Source organism: Fundulus heteroclitus, chromosome 15 (assembly GCF_011125445.2).
Source record: "Fundulus heteroclitus isolate FHET01 chromosome 15, MU-UCD_Fhet_4.1, whole genome shotgun sequence".
Taxonomy (NCBI): Eukaryota; Metazoa; Chordata; class Actinopteri; order Cyprinodontiformes; family Fundulidae; genus Fundulus; species Fundulus heteroclitus.
Window position 1 is genome coordinate 1,061,535 of NC_046375.1, and position 16,114 is coordinate 1,077,648.

The 16,114-nt window shown below is 41.7% G+C and overlaps 1 protein-coding gene across 1 annotated transcript in view; it reads left to right on the top strand.

Annotated features, from left to right (window-relative positions):
• Positions 1–12,653, top strand: part of igf2r (insulin-like growth factor 2 receptor) — a 73,676-nt gene extending 61,023 nt beyond the window's left edge. The window contains exons 43-51 of the mRNA XM_036147188.1: positions 1,736–1,872; positions 2,005–2,122; positions 4,742–4,888; positions 6,539–6,723; positions 8,775–8,961; positions 9,038–9,178; positions 9,260–9,329; positions 9,420–9,701; positions 9,789–12,653. Coding sequence (XP_036003081.1) covers positions 1,736–1,872; positions 2,005–2,122; positions 4,742–4,888; positions 6,539–6,723; positions 8,775–8,961; positions 9,038–9,178; positions 9,260–9,329; positions 9,420–9,701; positions 9,789–9,941 — 1,420 coding nt within the window. The 3' untranslated portion in view covers positions 9,942–12,653. The remainder of the gene's footprint in view (positions 1–1,735; positions 1,873–2,004; positions 2,123–4,741; positions 4,889–6,538; positions 6,724–8,774; positions 8,962–9,037; positions 9,179–9,259; positions 9,330–9,419; positions 9,702–9,788) is intronic.
• Positions 12,654–16,114: the final 3,461 nt, after the last annotated feature.

Genomic DNA, 16,114 nt, shown 5'->3' on the forward strand with positions numbered 1-16,114 from the left:
ATTTTGTCCATTACAGTCACAAACTGTTTTTTATGGTCTATTAATTCCAAGTAGTGTATTAAGAAGTGGAAGAAAAAGGCTAAACAATTCATTGTCTTGTAAAACTTCTTTAGATGCAGTTAAAGCTCCTAGATTGGGGGTTTGTTTCTATGAACTCTACAGAAACTGAAATTTATGCCCATTCTTCACCATGATGTGTTCAGGGTGATGTACAGTGTTAGTTTTTATATATGACACATAATTGTAAGGTTGGCCTAGCCTTTCAGGGTTGGTCTCACCTGATCAGACCTCCTTCATCCACTTGTTTGGTTTGGCATCTACATGGCATCTGGAAAACTGCTTCTTCTCCTTCCACCCATAAAGTATGAATAATTTACATTTTTTAACAATACTTTCAAACATTTGCCATTTCTCAACATCGTATAAACTATATAATATTAACGACAGTTAGGACCAGCGCTCCAAAAAAAAAGTAAGAGCAATCAAAAATGTTCACTGCCTGTAATCACATTCAAAAGACGGCACGTGTTGCTTTTAAATAAAATAGAGACCTAAACTAGACGAGCTGAAAGTACGAGGAAAACAGCATCACGCCTCTGCACTGCAAAAAGGGAACTAAAAGCAAGTAAAAAAATCTGGAAATTAGTGCATTTGTCCTTGATTTGAGCAGGTAAATAAAATGCCAATAGAATAAAAATTTTAACAGCTCATCACCATTTAAAGTGCATTTTATCTAATTATCCTATTTCAGGTGTCACAACATTCATTGCATTGGTAGATCATTTTATTTACCTGCTCAAATCAGAGACATTCACACTCATTTTAAGAAATTTTGACTCACTCTTGGTTCCCTTTTTTGCAGTATAATATCAACGATAAAGTACAGTTACATTAAGTTTTATACTTTTTCAGGAGTTTATTAATACTATTCATCCACAGACATCCATAGCTACATTACCTCAATGCAGAGAAGCCGCTGCTCTGAGGATTACCCAGAATTCCTTGCTACTCATGCTACTGACTGCAGGTACAGACCAGCCAGCAGATGGTGCTGTTGAGCCATTTAACAGGGTTTCTGTGCAATGTCCCAACCGACCTTTACACTGTGTATGGACAAAAAAAGGCAAAAAAGACCAAAAAAAAAAGGCCTCAACTCAAACTTTATTTATAAAGCAAATTTTAAACAACTGGGGTTGACCAAAGTGCTGTACAGATATCACAGCTGCGGGAAATAAGGTAAAAACTAAAATACATAAACACAAAGCAATAAAATAGAAGGAAATTTTTTGCCAGGTGTCCACTTAGACTTGATTAAAAGCCAGGGAGAAAAGGGAAAAAGGAAAAAGGGGGAAAAAAGAGAAAAAAAAGGAGAAAAAAAAGGAGGAAAAAAAAGCCAGGGAAAAGAAGTGTGTTTGTACGGAGCCCTCCATCATACCTTCAAGCCAGTTTTTCTTTTTTTTTCAGCTTTTTTCTTGTGTATCGTTTTCTTAAATTTAACGATGCACTGCTTTATGTTGGCATGTCAAGAAATCCCAGTTAAACAAACCGAGGCTCAACGTTGTAAGTTAGTAAATGGGGAGCGGTTCAACTGGTTAAAATAGTCTTGAATCTTCTGAGCCGGAGCGATTAAACATCTAACACATGCAGCTCAGTGCGTCTCCACAAGGTAGAATAAGCAACAATTAATGCTGCGTTCCTCCCTGAGGTCTAAATGAATGTGGATGCCTTTCCTCAGGTACTTCATCAACCTGTGTCAGGGCATCCACGGCGGGCTCCTCAGCTGCCCACAGGGGGCAGCGGTGTGCCGACGCTCCGCAGACGGAGAGACTCGGACCCTGGGCTGGGTTTACACGCAGAAAATGAGCCACGCCGGTAAGCATCTGCTCTTAGTGTTAGTCGGCAAATACCTTTCTTCAGCTGAAACATTTTTCTTTAACCACACATGTGGCTGAATTTTGCAAATTCAAAGCGTCTTCATGAAAAAAGATTTGCGCCCCTTTGCAGATGGGAAGATCGTTGTCAGCTATTCAGAGGGAGACGCCGTCTGTGGAAACGGCTTGAAGGCCAGAACGGTGATCCAGCTGAGCTGCGGCTCCACTGTGGGTCACCCTTCACTCCTCAGGTAAAACATAAAAAAAAAAAAAAAAAACTGCTCTTTGTCGTCTCTTTTGACTAGAAAATGAAGAGTCAGGTGTGAGGAAGGTCACATTAAGTCGTTATCTAAAGGAAGGATATTTTTTTTGGGGGGGGGAAATTGATAGATTTGTTCAGTCAGATTATCTTTCCTACCACATGTGAGGCTACAGTCAGGCCTCCTTATCAGGAAAACTGGGAATTTAGATTTGGTATTTCTCCAGGTGTGTAGAAAAATAAAAATGGGCAAAATATTCCCTTTCTTCTTTGGGTCCTCCCCTCCTTCCTCCCCTCCTTCCTTCCTTCCTTCCTTCCTTATTAGTAATTTCCCTCTGGGATTATTAAAGTATGTCTGATTCTGATTCCTTATGACCTTTATCTCTTTTTTCTTCCTCCTTTCTTTGTACCATTACTTCTTTCCTACCTTATTTACTTTTTTTCCCTTAAGTATTTCCTTTTTCTTATCTCCTTCTATCCTCCCTTCCTTCCTCGTTTCATTCTTTCTTTCCTCCCTTCCTTCCTCCCTACCTTTCTTGCATCATTTCTGGGTTCCTCCCTCCTTTCTAGCATCAATCACTCCTTCCTTCCTTCCTTCCTTCCTTCCTTCCTTCCTTCCTTCCTTGCATGCTTCCTTGTGTCATTCCTTCCTCCTACCTCCTTCCTTGTATTATTCATCCCTCCCTTCCTTCTTTCCATCCTTCCTTCTTCCCTCTTTCTTTCATCATTCCTTATTCTCTCCCTTGCATAATTAATTCCTTCCTCCCTCCTTTCTTTGCATCATTCTTTCTTTCCTTCCTCCCGCTTTCCTTTCGTAGCATCGATCCCTCCTTCCTTGCATCATTGCTTCCTTCCTCCCTCTTTTCCTTACTTCATTCCCACTTCCTTCCTTCTTTCCATCTTTTCTTCTTCCCTCTCCCCCTTCCTTGCATCATTCCTTCCTTCCTTCCAACTTTTCTTGTGTCATTCCTTGCTTCCTTCCTTGCTTCCTTCCTTCCTTCCATCCATCATTTCTGGGTTCCTCCCTTTTTTGCATCATTCTTTCTTTTCTTCCTCCCGCTTTCCTTTTCTAGCATCAATTCCTCCTTCCTTGCATCATTGCTTCCTTCCTCCCTCTTTTCCTTACTTCATTCCCACTTCCCTCCCTTCCTTCTTTCCATCCATTTTTCTTCCCTCTCACCCTTCCTTGCATCATTCCTTCCTTCCTTGCATGCTTCCTTGTGTCATTCCTTCCTCCTACCTCCTTCCTTGTATTATTCATCCCTCCCTTCCTTCTTTCCATCCTTCCTTCCTTCCTCCCTCTTTCTTTCATCATTCCTTCTTCTCTCCCTTCCTTACATAATTCCTTCCTTCCTTCCAACTTTTCTTGTCATTCCTTCCTTCCTTCCTTCCTTGCATCATTTCTGGGTTCATCCCTCCTTCCTTGCATCATTTCTGGGTTCATCCCTCCTTCCTTGCATCATTGCTTCCTTCCTTCCAACCTTTCTTGTGTCATTCCTTCCTTCCTTGCTTCCTTCCTTGCTTCCTTCCTTCCTTCATTTCTGGGTTCCTCCCTTTTTTGCATCATTCTTTCTTTCCTTCCTCCCGCTTTCCTTTTCTAGCATCAATTCCTCCTTCCTTGCATCATTGCTTCCTTCCTCCCTCTTTTCCTTACTTCATTCCCACTTCCCTCCCTTCCTTCTTTCCATCCATTTTACTTCCCTCTCCCCCTTCCTTGCATCATTCCTTCCTTCCTTGCATGCTTCCTTGTGTCATTCCTTCCTCCTACCTCTTTCCTTGTATTATTCATCCCTCCCTTCCTTCTTTCCATCCATCCTTCCTTCCTCCCTCTTTCTTTCATCATTCCTTCTTCTCTCCCTTCCTTGCATAATTCCTTCCTTCCTTCCAACTTTTCTTGTCATTCCTTCCTTCCTTCCTTCCTTGCATCATTTCTGGGTTCATCCCTCCTTCCTTGCATCATTGCTTCCTTCCTTCCAACCTTTCTTGTGTCATTCCTTGCTTCCTTCCTTGCTTCCTTCCTTCCTTGCTTCCTTGCTTCCTTCCTTCCTTCCTTCCATCATTTCTGGGTTCCTCCCTTTTTTGCATCATTCTTTCTTTCCTTCCTCCCGCTTTCCTTTTCTAGCATCAATCCCTCCTTCCTTGCATCATTGCTTCCTTCCTCCCTCTTTTCCTTACTTCATTCCCACTTCCCTCCCTTCCTTCTTTCCATCCATTTTACTTCCCTCTCCCCCTTCCTTGCATCATTCCTTCCTTCCTTGCATGCTTCCTTGTGTCATTCCTTCCTCCTACCTCCTTCCTTGTATTATTCATCCCTCCCTTCCTTCTTTCCATCCTTTCTTCTTCCCTCTCTCCCCTACTTGCATAATTCCTTCCTTCCTTCCAACCTTTGTGTCATTCCTACCTCCTTTCTTTCTATCATTCCTTCCTTCATTCCTTCCTCCCTACCTTTCTTGCATAATTTTCTCCTCCCTCCCTCACTTCCCTCCCGCTGCAGCGTCCCTGCAGATTGCTGCTCATGTCACCTGCTGTTCTTCTCGTGTTTTAAATGTGACTGTAACCAGGTTCTTGTCAAAAAGCCACCATGAAGTTTTGCTCTGTGTGTGTGAAACAGGGTCGACACGGCGTCCTGTGAGTTCCTCGTTGCCTGGGAGACTCGCTCCGCTTGTGCCGCCAAGCCGCAGGAGTTGCAGATGGTGAACGGGACGGTGAAGGTCCCAGACACCGGAGCCAGCCTCAACCTGGGAGAGCTCTATTCCAGGTAACTACCGCGCTCCACCTCCTCTGCTTCTGGATGAACAGCCGTCTGACTCATAAACATGAAGAATGAATGTTAATTATCAGTGTTGTAAGTCAGGCGTCACCAACACGGGGCCCGCGGGCACCAAGTAGCCCCCGAGGGCCACATGTGGGGCCCACAAACCTGTTCTTAAAAAGAAAAAAAAAAAGCATAATCCACCAGTGAGATGCATCTAAAACTTAATTTTATTCCGTTACTCTTCCTGTTTATTCACCCTTACCTTTATATAGATTTAAAAACGACAAAATCTATAACAAAGCATGAAAAATATGTGTATTTTCTAGTTCATAGGTCGGTTCTGGTAGCACTTCCTAAATAAACTTTCACTTACTTATTACACGTACTTCTGGATTACAAGAAAGAACATTTCAGTCGTTAGTAATAAATAATTATTAGAATAAGACGCTTTACAAAAGTTTGTATAAAGTTACAAAATTAAAGGAACGACATGCAAAAATGGAAGAAAGCAGTTCATGTGGCTGATGTGCTTCACAGATTTCCCTGTTAAAGATGGCGCCAAGGTTGTGGTTATTTATGGAAGGGGTAAATTCGTATTTTCTGACTATAGGCGCACTTAATATCCTTAAATTTTCTCAAAAATGTATTGTGCGTTTTATATATTATTACTGTTGTGCTTACTGACTGATTTTATGTGGTACAATGCGCTCAAATATCTGTTAAAATGTGTAAGTACGACTTTGATTTGCAACGAAGCCGCTATGCGCAATGGATATTCAGAGCATTACGGCACACTGTCACTACCTGATAAGACCCCTGAGCTGTCTACCAGACTGCCTGACTGTAATGTCTAAACTAGAAGTGCGTTCATGTAAGGCAGCCTGGAGTATGTGCTAGTAACAATAAACCTAGTAAGTTAATTAAATATAAAAGTTTATTTTGGTCTTATGCCAGAAACAGGGCAGTGTAGTCCAGCTACTCTGTCCTCCTAGCAGAGTACGGGTGCGCGCTACAAAAAGGGAACACAAAGTAAGTAAAACTTTCCTCAAATTAGTGTATTTGTCCTTGATTTGAGCAGCTAAATAAGACTGTTTGCCTATAGAATGAGTATTTTCACCCCTAAAATAAGATAATTTGATAACCTGCACTTGAAATAAGATGAGTGGAGATAAATTGCTCCTATTTTAAGAGCAAAAATGTTATTCCATTGACAGATAGTCTTTTGTTTACTTGCTCAAATCAAGGAAAAATACACTCATTTCAAGAAAATGTTATTTACACACTTGAGAAGAATATTTAATCCGGTGCTTCTTAAGGTGCATTATTCTGCACAATAAGTATTTTATCTGAAAAACTGTTATTTGTGTGTGTATTTTTAATATTTAAAATGTTGGTTTATTTCTGCATCTTTAGAATCAGCGGATTATTTTTGTGCTTTTAACATACGATTAGATGATGTCACACATTTGTCTTAAATGTACCTTTTTGTTTTGTTTTTGTTTAGTGGTGTGAAGCCATGTGCTGTTTTTTTTTTTGATTTTTATTTTTTTATGTATTCATGCTGTGGGAATCTCTCTCTAACCTGAGCCTAATCCAGACGTCACTTGTTCTACTTTTCCGTGTTTTAACAAAAAACCACATGTGCTCTGCCAGCCCACACGAGGCATACGGTGACATCCGGGACAACGGCGACCGTTACATCTACCACATCCAGCTGTCCGGCATCACCAACGCCTCTCTGCCAAACTGCCTTGGTGCGAACATCTGCCAGGTGAAGGTGAACGCGACCTACAGACGGAAGATTGGCTCCCCTGACAAAGCCAAGTACTACATTACAGGTAATTTCTATGAATAGCACTGGTTTGTGACGTTTTTAGAAGAAAAAAAAGGGGGTTGGGGGCTCTCTCCTTTTGTATATATTGACTTTTTTCGATTATGACCCTTTTCATCGCAAAGTTTAATCAAAAAGGTTTTAAAAGCATTTAAAATGATTAGATTAATGTCACTGGGTTGGTGTTAACTGTGGGAAGGAGGTGCAGTTTAAATGTTTAGTATCTTTATATGGCGTTAAACATTAATAAAGTCCATACATCATTATCATATTTGATCAAAAACCGTACATTTTGGGAGATTTAAAATTTATCAGAACGTAAATATAGTCACTTTAATAACCAGGAACTGGTGATTGCTCTAATTAGGATTGTTTCAGTAATATTCACCTAACATCTCTCTGCCAATGATTCAGTTAAGTTAAAAAACAAAAACAAAAAACAAAAAAAAACAAAGATAATCTGCTCTGCGAACTATTTCTCCAGAGGGAAAGTTTTGTGGATCTGAAATCAAGCGTCCAGAATGTTTTCTGCGCTGGAAAAAGTCCAACTTAAATTTAAAAGCTTTCGGGTCATGCAGGAATTTTAGGAAAAAGCTGCCAAGGCGTGACGGTTCTAACGAGAAAAACCAGAGGAGGTTTCAGAACCAGTGCTTAAAATCACAGAGACTCTCAGAGCTTCTATCTTAGCCTAAAAATCTCCACCTAGGAGCGACTCTGAGGGAGGAAATGATTTTATCTTAGTGAGGAGGTGTGGGTGACCCGACTGCTCGCTATGACGCTGTCCTTTAAGAGCTGTGATTGGTTGATAGAACAGGAAGAAAAAAAAAACAAATGTGCTCCTAGTGATCAACGGAGATAAATTAACTGATTAGACTGGATTAATAAATCTGAGTAATGATGATGAAACTTAGCTAAATTAACCTTATTTAGATCCTCCTCATCATTTTCATTTGTTTATTTATTTTTACCTGCCAGTCATTTTACTCCTTTACCTATTTGGTATTAATTCACTTGCCTGTCAGCATTTTACTGGGACTGCCTGCTTGCATAAAGAGGTTTTATTTTGGCAAAACGACCGACATGAAATGGAGAAAAGAAGGTGGAAGCTAATCATCAGCAGCAGCTCTCAGCTCTGGGAAGAGAACAGAGGAGTGTTGAAAGGTAAATTGGTCCCTGGATCACGGCGTAAAAACACAATTTAAAGTTTTTCTCTGCACATCTTGGTGCTTTTAGGCTCCTGCCTGGTGAGAAACGCTCCGTGCAGCGATCATAAGGAGGAAACGGCTTCACAAACAAACCTCTAGATGACCATTTAGGCTTCTGACATTATCATGCAATACAGAAAACACATTATCACATCTTTTATATATATTCTTTGTAAATTTCTCCACTTTTTATTCATGATCATTCATAAATTTTCCCATTTTTTATTTATCCTCAATAAAACTACATTACGGGAGCTGCTCCTTAAACCCGTCGGGACGTTTAAACTAATTAATTTCCCTCTATGGGGATGATAAAGTTTATCTTATGTGCATTTTAATAATTGAATGACTGTTAAAGAAGTTTAGGTGTTAATTTATTCCACTGTTTAGGTGGTGGATCAGCCAATCAGCTCACTCCGTTTCCTCCATCTTCCTGCTTCAGACACTCTTAGCCTCTTTAAAACTCTTCACTACAAACATTTTGTCACTTTAGGAGCTTTTTGAAGAACTAAGATGCTTTATGAACGACTTTTATCTCACCGAGGTAAACTTTTAAGAAAAATCGTAGAATTCGGGACATTTTTAGGTATAAAACGACGTCACTAAGAGCTTCGTTTAGTCTGAGGATTCTTTGTGAATACGGGCCCTGATGTTATAAAGAAGAAGAACTCATATTAAACATGAATGAAAATCTTGCAAATTTAGATCAGCGTCTGATGCAAAAAAAAAACAAGCTGTAAAAAGCTGTGAAAAGCAAAGGTGTTATTTACACTGCATGTAAACAGCCGTAGATTATAAAGCGTGAGTGAATAATCTCCTACAACCCAAACCCGTTGGTTCTCTGCCGTCTCAGGAGGAAACCTGGAGGTGATGGTTCCCTCGGAGTCGGAGTGCGGCCGCCAGAGGCCCAAAAACGTCTATTCCACCATCATGTTCCACTGCAGCCCCTCCGCAGGCGTCGGCATCCCCGAGTTCATGATGGAGACGGACGGATGCCAGTACCTGTTTGTGTGGCACAGCCAAGCCGTGTGCGGCCTGACGTGAGTAGACCTCCGCCGATCTAATCCGCCGAGCGTTTTCAGCGTTTATACTTAAAGGGAGGACATCTCTCTGCAGAGCCGTCGACCGGCAGGCGACGGACGGCGACCAGCCAGCTTTGTCCCGCCGGGACCAGGCGGGGGGAATAATTCTGGTCCTCCTGTTGCTGGTTCTGCTCGTCTGTCTGCTGGGATTCATCCTGCACAAAAGAGAGCGCCGGTAAGATCAGCAACCGTCTGGATTATTTAATTTTTCTCGCTGAGTTCTTCGTTCTTGTGAACGTTTTCCGTCTCCGTCCAGGGAGCTGGTGATGCAGAAGGTGGCCGGCTGCTGCAAGAGAGGAAACCAAGTCTCCTATAAATATTCAAAGGTTTGTTTTCGCCTCAGAGCGCTGGGTGTGTTTTCTGGTTCGCCTTAAAGCGCCGCCGCCACCAACGCCAGCCTGCTCCTTCGCCCTCAGGTCAAGACGGACGAAGGCGGCGAGGAGGAGATGGAGTGGCTGATGGAGGAGCTGGAAGCCCCGCTGTCCTCCTCCTCCTCCTCCTCCTCCTCCCACCGCGGCGGCAGGTCTAACCACAGCAACGGCCACATCAGGACCAAGCCGGTGAACACGGAGGGCCTGCGCTCCTTCTCTCTGGACGAGCAGGACGACGACAGCGAGGACGAGGTGCTGAGCGTCCCGGGGGTCCGGGTGCTCAAACCGTCGGGGGTGTCCAGGAAGCAACGCGGCGCCTTCCTGCAGGTCGGAGATGCTCCAGCCCCCCCGACTTCTGCAAGTCTGCTTCTGCACGTCTGAAAGTCCCTGTTCTGATTCTGTTTTTTTTCTCAGGAGGAGAGCGACGAAGACCTGGTGGGCCTGTTGGATGAGTGTGAGAGGGCGAGGAAGAGCAGCAGACCCCGGCCGTCAGCGAGCAACCCCAGCAGGAGCAGCCGGAAACGGGACGACGAGGACGACAGCGACGAAGACCTCCTCAGGGTGTGACGTCCTTCGTCCCTCCACCCTGCTGAACTCTTCTCTCAGTGAATGTCTCCAAGACGGCAGCGACAAAACCAACAGATTTCTCTTTTTCAGGGGGGGGGTGGGGGGGTTATTTTTGTCGTGCTGCGCCTTTTCCTCGGCCCATTCGGACTCAGGCTGCTGACAATGATTTTAATTTATTGAAGGGTTTGTTATTTAAACCGTATCCTGTTTTCTCAGATTGTCTCTAATCGTTCCAACCATGAATGCACACGATCCTCCGTCAGAAAATCAAAACACAACTGTTAATCCTCTCCTTTCTCCCCCCCCCTTCCCCCTCCAGTTATAAATGAAGGCGTGCCATTGCTTTTGCACTTTGATTGAATCGGTGCAACATAGCCGGCTGCAGGAATGTCTGCCGTTCCTTTTGGGAACGTCGTTGGGAATCTGGTGAACTGTGAAGCTGAGGAGCATTTAGGCGTCGGCAGTAATTAAGGGAACGAAGACACTGTTTACAGCTGCAGTTAGAGCAGCTTTTTCTTTTTCCTTTCTCTTTAAAAAAGAAAGTTTGATGCCTTCCTGTGAATCTTGTCCAGCTGCAGATTTTTGTTTTTCTATATGAATGATCATGTTAACGAAATGGGATTTTTTTTTTTCTTCTTGTTTCTCGTTCTCTTTGGTGTATCGCGCAAATGTTTGTTTTATGATTATTTAAGTGATTTCCTGTAGCCTCTGTGTGTTTTAAATAGAAATGGCCTTAACTGGGAATAGATGGTCGACTGAAGGGAACCTGGAGATTGGGAGCCATATTTCTGCAGCCACTTATGTTTTTTCCTGCTCTTGTATATTATAGAGTCAGCTTTGGTTTGCAGGCCTTAACTACTGATTTTTATTTTTTTATTTAGTTCACCCTTGGCCAAAAATTATACGATTTAAACTTGCATCAGTATTTGTATAGTTTATGCCACAAATAACAGCGATTAAAAACAATCTACAGTGTTCTTTACACCGTGTTTAGGCTACATCACAGAAACTCACATGTTAGTAGCACCAGGATTTAAAATGGCTTAAAAGTGCCTGAGATATTTCCTTAAATGTCCTCGGCTTTTGTCAAAATACAGATTTGAGAAAAGTGCCGAGCCCCACGCAGCGAAGAAATTTAAATTAACGTGACTAGAAAGAAGGGAAAACTGCAATTCAACCATGATTTGTCGTTATTTTACAAATCTAGCTTAATTTCTTTAAAAAGTCGAAGATGAAATATAAACAGCAATTCAGCAGATCTTATATTATTGCTCATAAACGCTAAAAAATTATGAGACAAGGTCAGTGGGGTGTAGCAGTACGTATAAATCAGAGTTTAGAGCGTGTGTGTTAGGCATTAAAATAGGGTCCCAGGCACAAAGTCGGAAAAGGAAAACCTTTGTGGATCTGAAGGTGGGAGGCAGAACCAGCAGTTTAGTCTGAAAATAACAACAAAAATAATTATTTCCCCTCAACTTCCTTCAGAATGGGAGGAGATACAGAACGTTGCTGCTCATCAAAAGCTCACTGACACCACTGTACATGAATTATATGACAATATGGCCTGCCATAGCTTACAAACACCTGTTTACCCACTGCTTAGTGAAAACAAGATCCCGTCCTTGCATTGCTTTGGTGTGGAGAGCTTTACGTTGTCTTCCATTTTTTTTATTTAATTTATTCCGGTTCTCTTAAGTTTTACTCTTTCTGAGTGAGTCCATGTGCTGCTACACCCCCATGAAGGACCAGCCATGGATCTATTGCCCCTGAAAAATTAGTCTCCCAGAAACGTTGGTAGATGCTTCTTAGCCAGAAAGGTAAATGCCGACGTTCAGATCTGTCATTAGCTGCGTTTCTCAGCCTGAATGCCTCCAAGCTGACTGGAACAAGTTATGGAATGTGACAAAAGCATATTTTAAGTACAATTTATAAGAGATTTTATCAGCTTGAGATGTTTTCAGTGTTTAGAGGATCCCAGGTCGTCTCTTTCTGCAGGAAACCATCACCCGCCAGGGGGGGGGGATTCGTAAAAACACCCCAACATATTTTTTTACAGTCTGACAGTATTTTTATGGCATTGTGCTAAAACAATTAGGTTTAATAGTAAACAGCGGCCAGATCTCTTGTCTGCGTCGTTAAGATCACAAACATCTGGGATTAAAGATTAAATATCGTGGCCGTCCTTCATGTCTTCAGATTACTTATCAGAGGTTTGGGAGATGTGGACTTATATCAACGCGGAGTTCTGCCACAGCGACTTCTTTCTAATGTAGCTTCTGGGTTTTTTAAGGATGAAAATCGGTTGTTGATGAGCTCCAGAGCCCATCTGAAGGCGCTTTGAGCTGTTCTGGGAACTTTGTGACTGCCTTCTGAGGACGAGGAGACGAGGAGACGTGTCCGTCTCCGTCCGGCTTCCTGTTGCACCAAAGTCCGTCTGGGTCTTCTGCATGGTACTGTTCTGAGGCGTCTCTGTCCTAAATGTGTTGCTGAACTCTCTCTTTATCGTCGGTTTAACTCTAGAGGTAGAAAAAGCTGACTTTGGGGGGGGGGGGCGGAAGAAATCAGAACGTTTGGTACTGTGGGGGAGTTCGTGTTTGAGTTCTTCTAAATTATGTTGTCTGTATGCGGCTTTTTTCCCAGTTTTCTTATTTAAAGACAAACTTGATGTAAAGATTGATGCATTATTTGAATAAATAAGAGATCTCCACTCTACCGTTGTAAGTTTAATCCCTTTTAAACCAAAACCTGCAGGAAATGAACAAATAACCTAATGGTTGACTTAAGGCAAAGCAAGGCAAGGCAAATTTATTTATATAGCACAATTCATTACAAGACAATACAAAGTGCTTTACATGATTAAGATATAGCAAAATAATAAAATGTAGATAGAAAATAGAATAAAAGCAAGTAGGGATAGAATGTAGAACCAAAAAAGAACATTAAAAACTGTAAAACTGTTTAACTAGAACAGTCAAAGGCAATTTTAAACAAATGTGTTTTTAATCTTGATTTAAAATAACTCAGGCTTTCAGCACTTTTACAGTTTTCTGGAAGTTTGTTCCAGATAAGTGGAGGATAGGAACTAAATGCTGCTTCTCCTTGTTTAGTTCTGGTTCTGGTTCTGCAGAGCAGGCTGGAGCCAGAAGACCTGAGTGGTCTGGATGGTTGATACACTGATAACAAGTCTGTGATGTATTTAGGTGCTAAGCCATTTAGGGATTTATAGACTAACAGAAGTATTTTAAAGTCTATTCTCTGAGATACAGGGAGCCATGGAAGGACTTTAGAACTGGGGTGATGTGCTCTATTTTCTTAGTCTTGGTGAGGACGCGGGCAGTAGCGTTCTGGATCAGCTGCAGCTGTATGGTCCACTTTTTAGGCAGACCTGTGAAAACACCTTAAGTTTTAGATTCCTCTGACTTTTCTTGCAACATTTGATCATGAAATGCATCTAAATCAGCTTTAAAGGTGGTTTTATATTATCTACTTCTGAGTTCTGCTTTGTAGTTTTAGTTTTAAAGGATTTCTTTAATGTCCAAAGAACATTAATTTAAGGTCCTACAGTCTGGAAAAGTCTTGAATGTAATTTATTCTCTTATATGTTGTTCCAGCCATCCTTTCTTCTCGACCTCCAAGTTTTCATTTATTCATTGCTTCCCCTCTTCACCCCTTCATCACTCCTTCCTTCAATCCTTTAATCTTTGAGCTCTTCTTTAGTTTTTTCTTTCCTTCCTTCGCGTCACCCTTCCTGTATTCCATCTAATGTTCTTATGGTCAATCTTTTAAACCTTCTTACCCTCAATTCATCTTCCCCTCTTTCAGTCATCCCTTAATCCTTCCTTTCAGTCGTCCATTCAAGTGAAGGGACGATGTTTCCGTCCTGTTGTTCCATCTTAAAAAGCGTCCACTGGAGAAATATCTGCCATAAACCCCAATATTGCATAAAAGTGCATTATTTTTTGCCAGAGGTTTCTTATTTTATAGCCATTTATTACAGATGGAGTGAAATATTTCAAGCCTTTTCTTGTAATTTTGATTTTTATTTTGGCGGCTGGGAGAGTCAGTGCTGGTAGAGGTTCAGAGTCAAGGCACCATGAGCAGCGCTGTTTGGGGGGCGCTGCGCGATCGAAAGAGAGAATGCGTCGCTCACGACTTCCGGCCCAAATTCGATTTTCCCTCTGCTGATGAACACGACGTGAAGTGAGGAACGAGATGGAGAGACGTTTGTCTTCTCCCAGATCCGTTGCAATTCTCTCCTCTGATTCCCTGGTTTCAGCCAATAGAGCATATTTGCGAGAATGAATGAAGTAGAGGCACAAGTTTGGGTGCGCATATGAAGCACAATGCGTAGAAGAAGATAACTTCATCTTAAAATAAAGTGTAGAACAAGACTTTTTAAAATAAATAGATTTTCATGTCAATACATTTTTATTTATTTATTAAATTTTCAGTTTTGATTTTAATTTTCACAAAGGAAATGTTTATTTACACGTCTTTATGGTGTGGGGAAAAAACACTGTGAAACCGCCATTACAGATTTCACACCACACTTTGGGAAACCCTGCATTAGACCAATCAAAAGAAGTTTTAAGCACAAAGGTCAGGCTTCTGAACGGTATGTCCATTTCTCTGCAACAATTCTTGGTTTGGAACTACTGCATCAATGCGGCGTGGCATGGAGGCGACCAGCCTGTGGTTCTGCTTAGGTGCCAAGTCCTGTTGGGAAATAATCAGCATGAAGTGCTCTAGAGCAGGGGTGCTCAAACTTTTCATGGCTAAGGTAACATTAGCAGCTGTAAAATCTTTCCCCTTTAGATTCTTCATGCTGATGGTATTTATAAACAGCCTTTTGTGCTGTTAAATACATTAGGAATTATGCATATATATATATATATATATATATATATATATATATATATATATATATATATATTAGGGCTGGGCAACGATTAAAATATTTAATCGCGATTAATCGCATAATTTGCCTGATTAATCGCGATTAATCGCATTGTATTTACAAACTCCAACAATGAATTCAAAAGTAGTGTAAAGATCACTTTTATTTTATTTTTATGTTCTGCTGCTATATGAACAAAAGTGTTGTAACATTTGTAGCACTTATCAGTAACACATATTTAGTGTAAAGCTCAACTTAAACATGTAAAACAAAAAATAGCAATAATAATAAATTAAAGCTTATTGCCACTGACAGGGAATTCTCTTTATGGGGAAAAAATCTACCAAAAACAGGCAATTTCTGAGGTAACAGCAGGGAGCAGCATTACCATTTTATGTTCAATACCAAAGTTTAACTTGGCAGTGGTTACAACTAACTTGTTTCTGTCATATTCGATGCTGGAAGAACTTTAAACTGAAATGCTTGCTAACTCGATATGCTTGCGTTGCTTGCGTTTATTTGACGTCAACACGCGGTTTTTTGTCGTTGCTTTCTCTCGTGCATATAGTGAATGGCAGGGAAAAACAGGCAAAAACACATGGATACTATGAAACGAGAAGCGACTTCACTGACGGCGTCGATGCAGACTCCGCTCCGCTCCGCACAAAACTTGTTCCGTTCGCCAACTCACCGCCTCGCCTAAGCTCGCTCGCGGTACCTGCGGGAAACACCGCCTTCCGCATGTCGGCTTAGTTTTTTTCCGGCCAGCACCTTTCTTCCTCTGAATCCGAGGTTTGGCTGACAGCGAGGTTATTGGCGCATTATCGCCACCTACTGTTCTGATTCAAACCCCTACACCGCAGCAACAGACCGTCACAAAATAAAAGCATGTGAGCAACATGCGTTAACACGCGTTAAAGAAAATATCGCCGTTAATAGTCTAATGAGTTAACGCGAAATTAACGCGTTAACTTGCCCAGCCCTAATATATATATATAAAAAATAGAGATTTAGTTGAGATTAGATACTCATTCTCGATGTAACTGTTGTCATACTTCCTAATTTCAGCTGAAATGGCTTTTACCTTACTTGATGAGGTACAGAGTTAAATATATTGTCCGTTGTGTTATTTAGCTCCACCCCGACGCATCCTCAGCAATGCCTCCTCAGACCCGACATGCGTTTCATGGACCCCTAACCCGTGGTACGCGGACTCTTTGGGGTCCAGGGCCCCCAGTTTGAGGGCCGCTGCCGCTAGAGTTTCCTGGTAGACGCC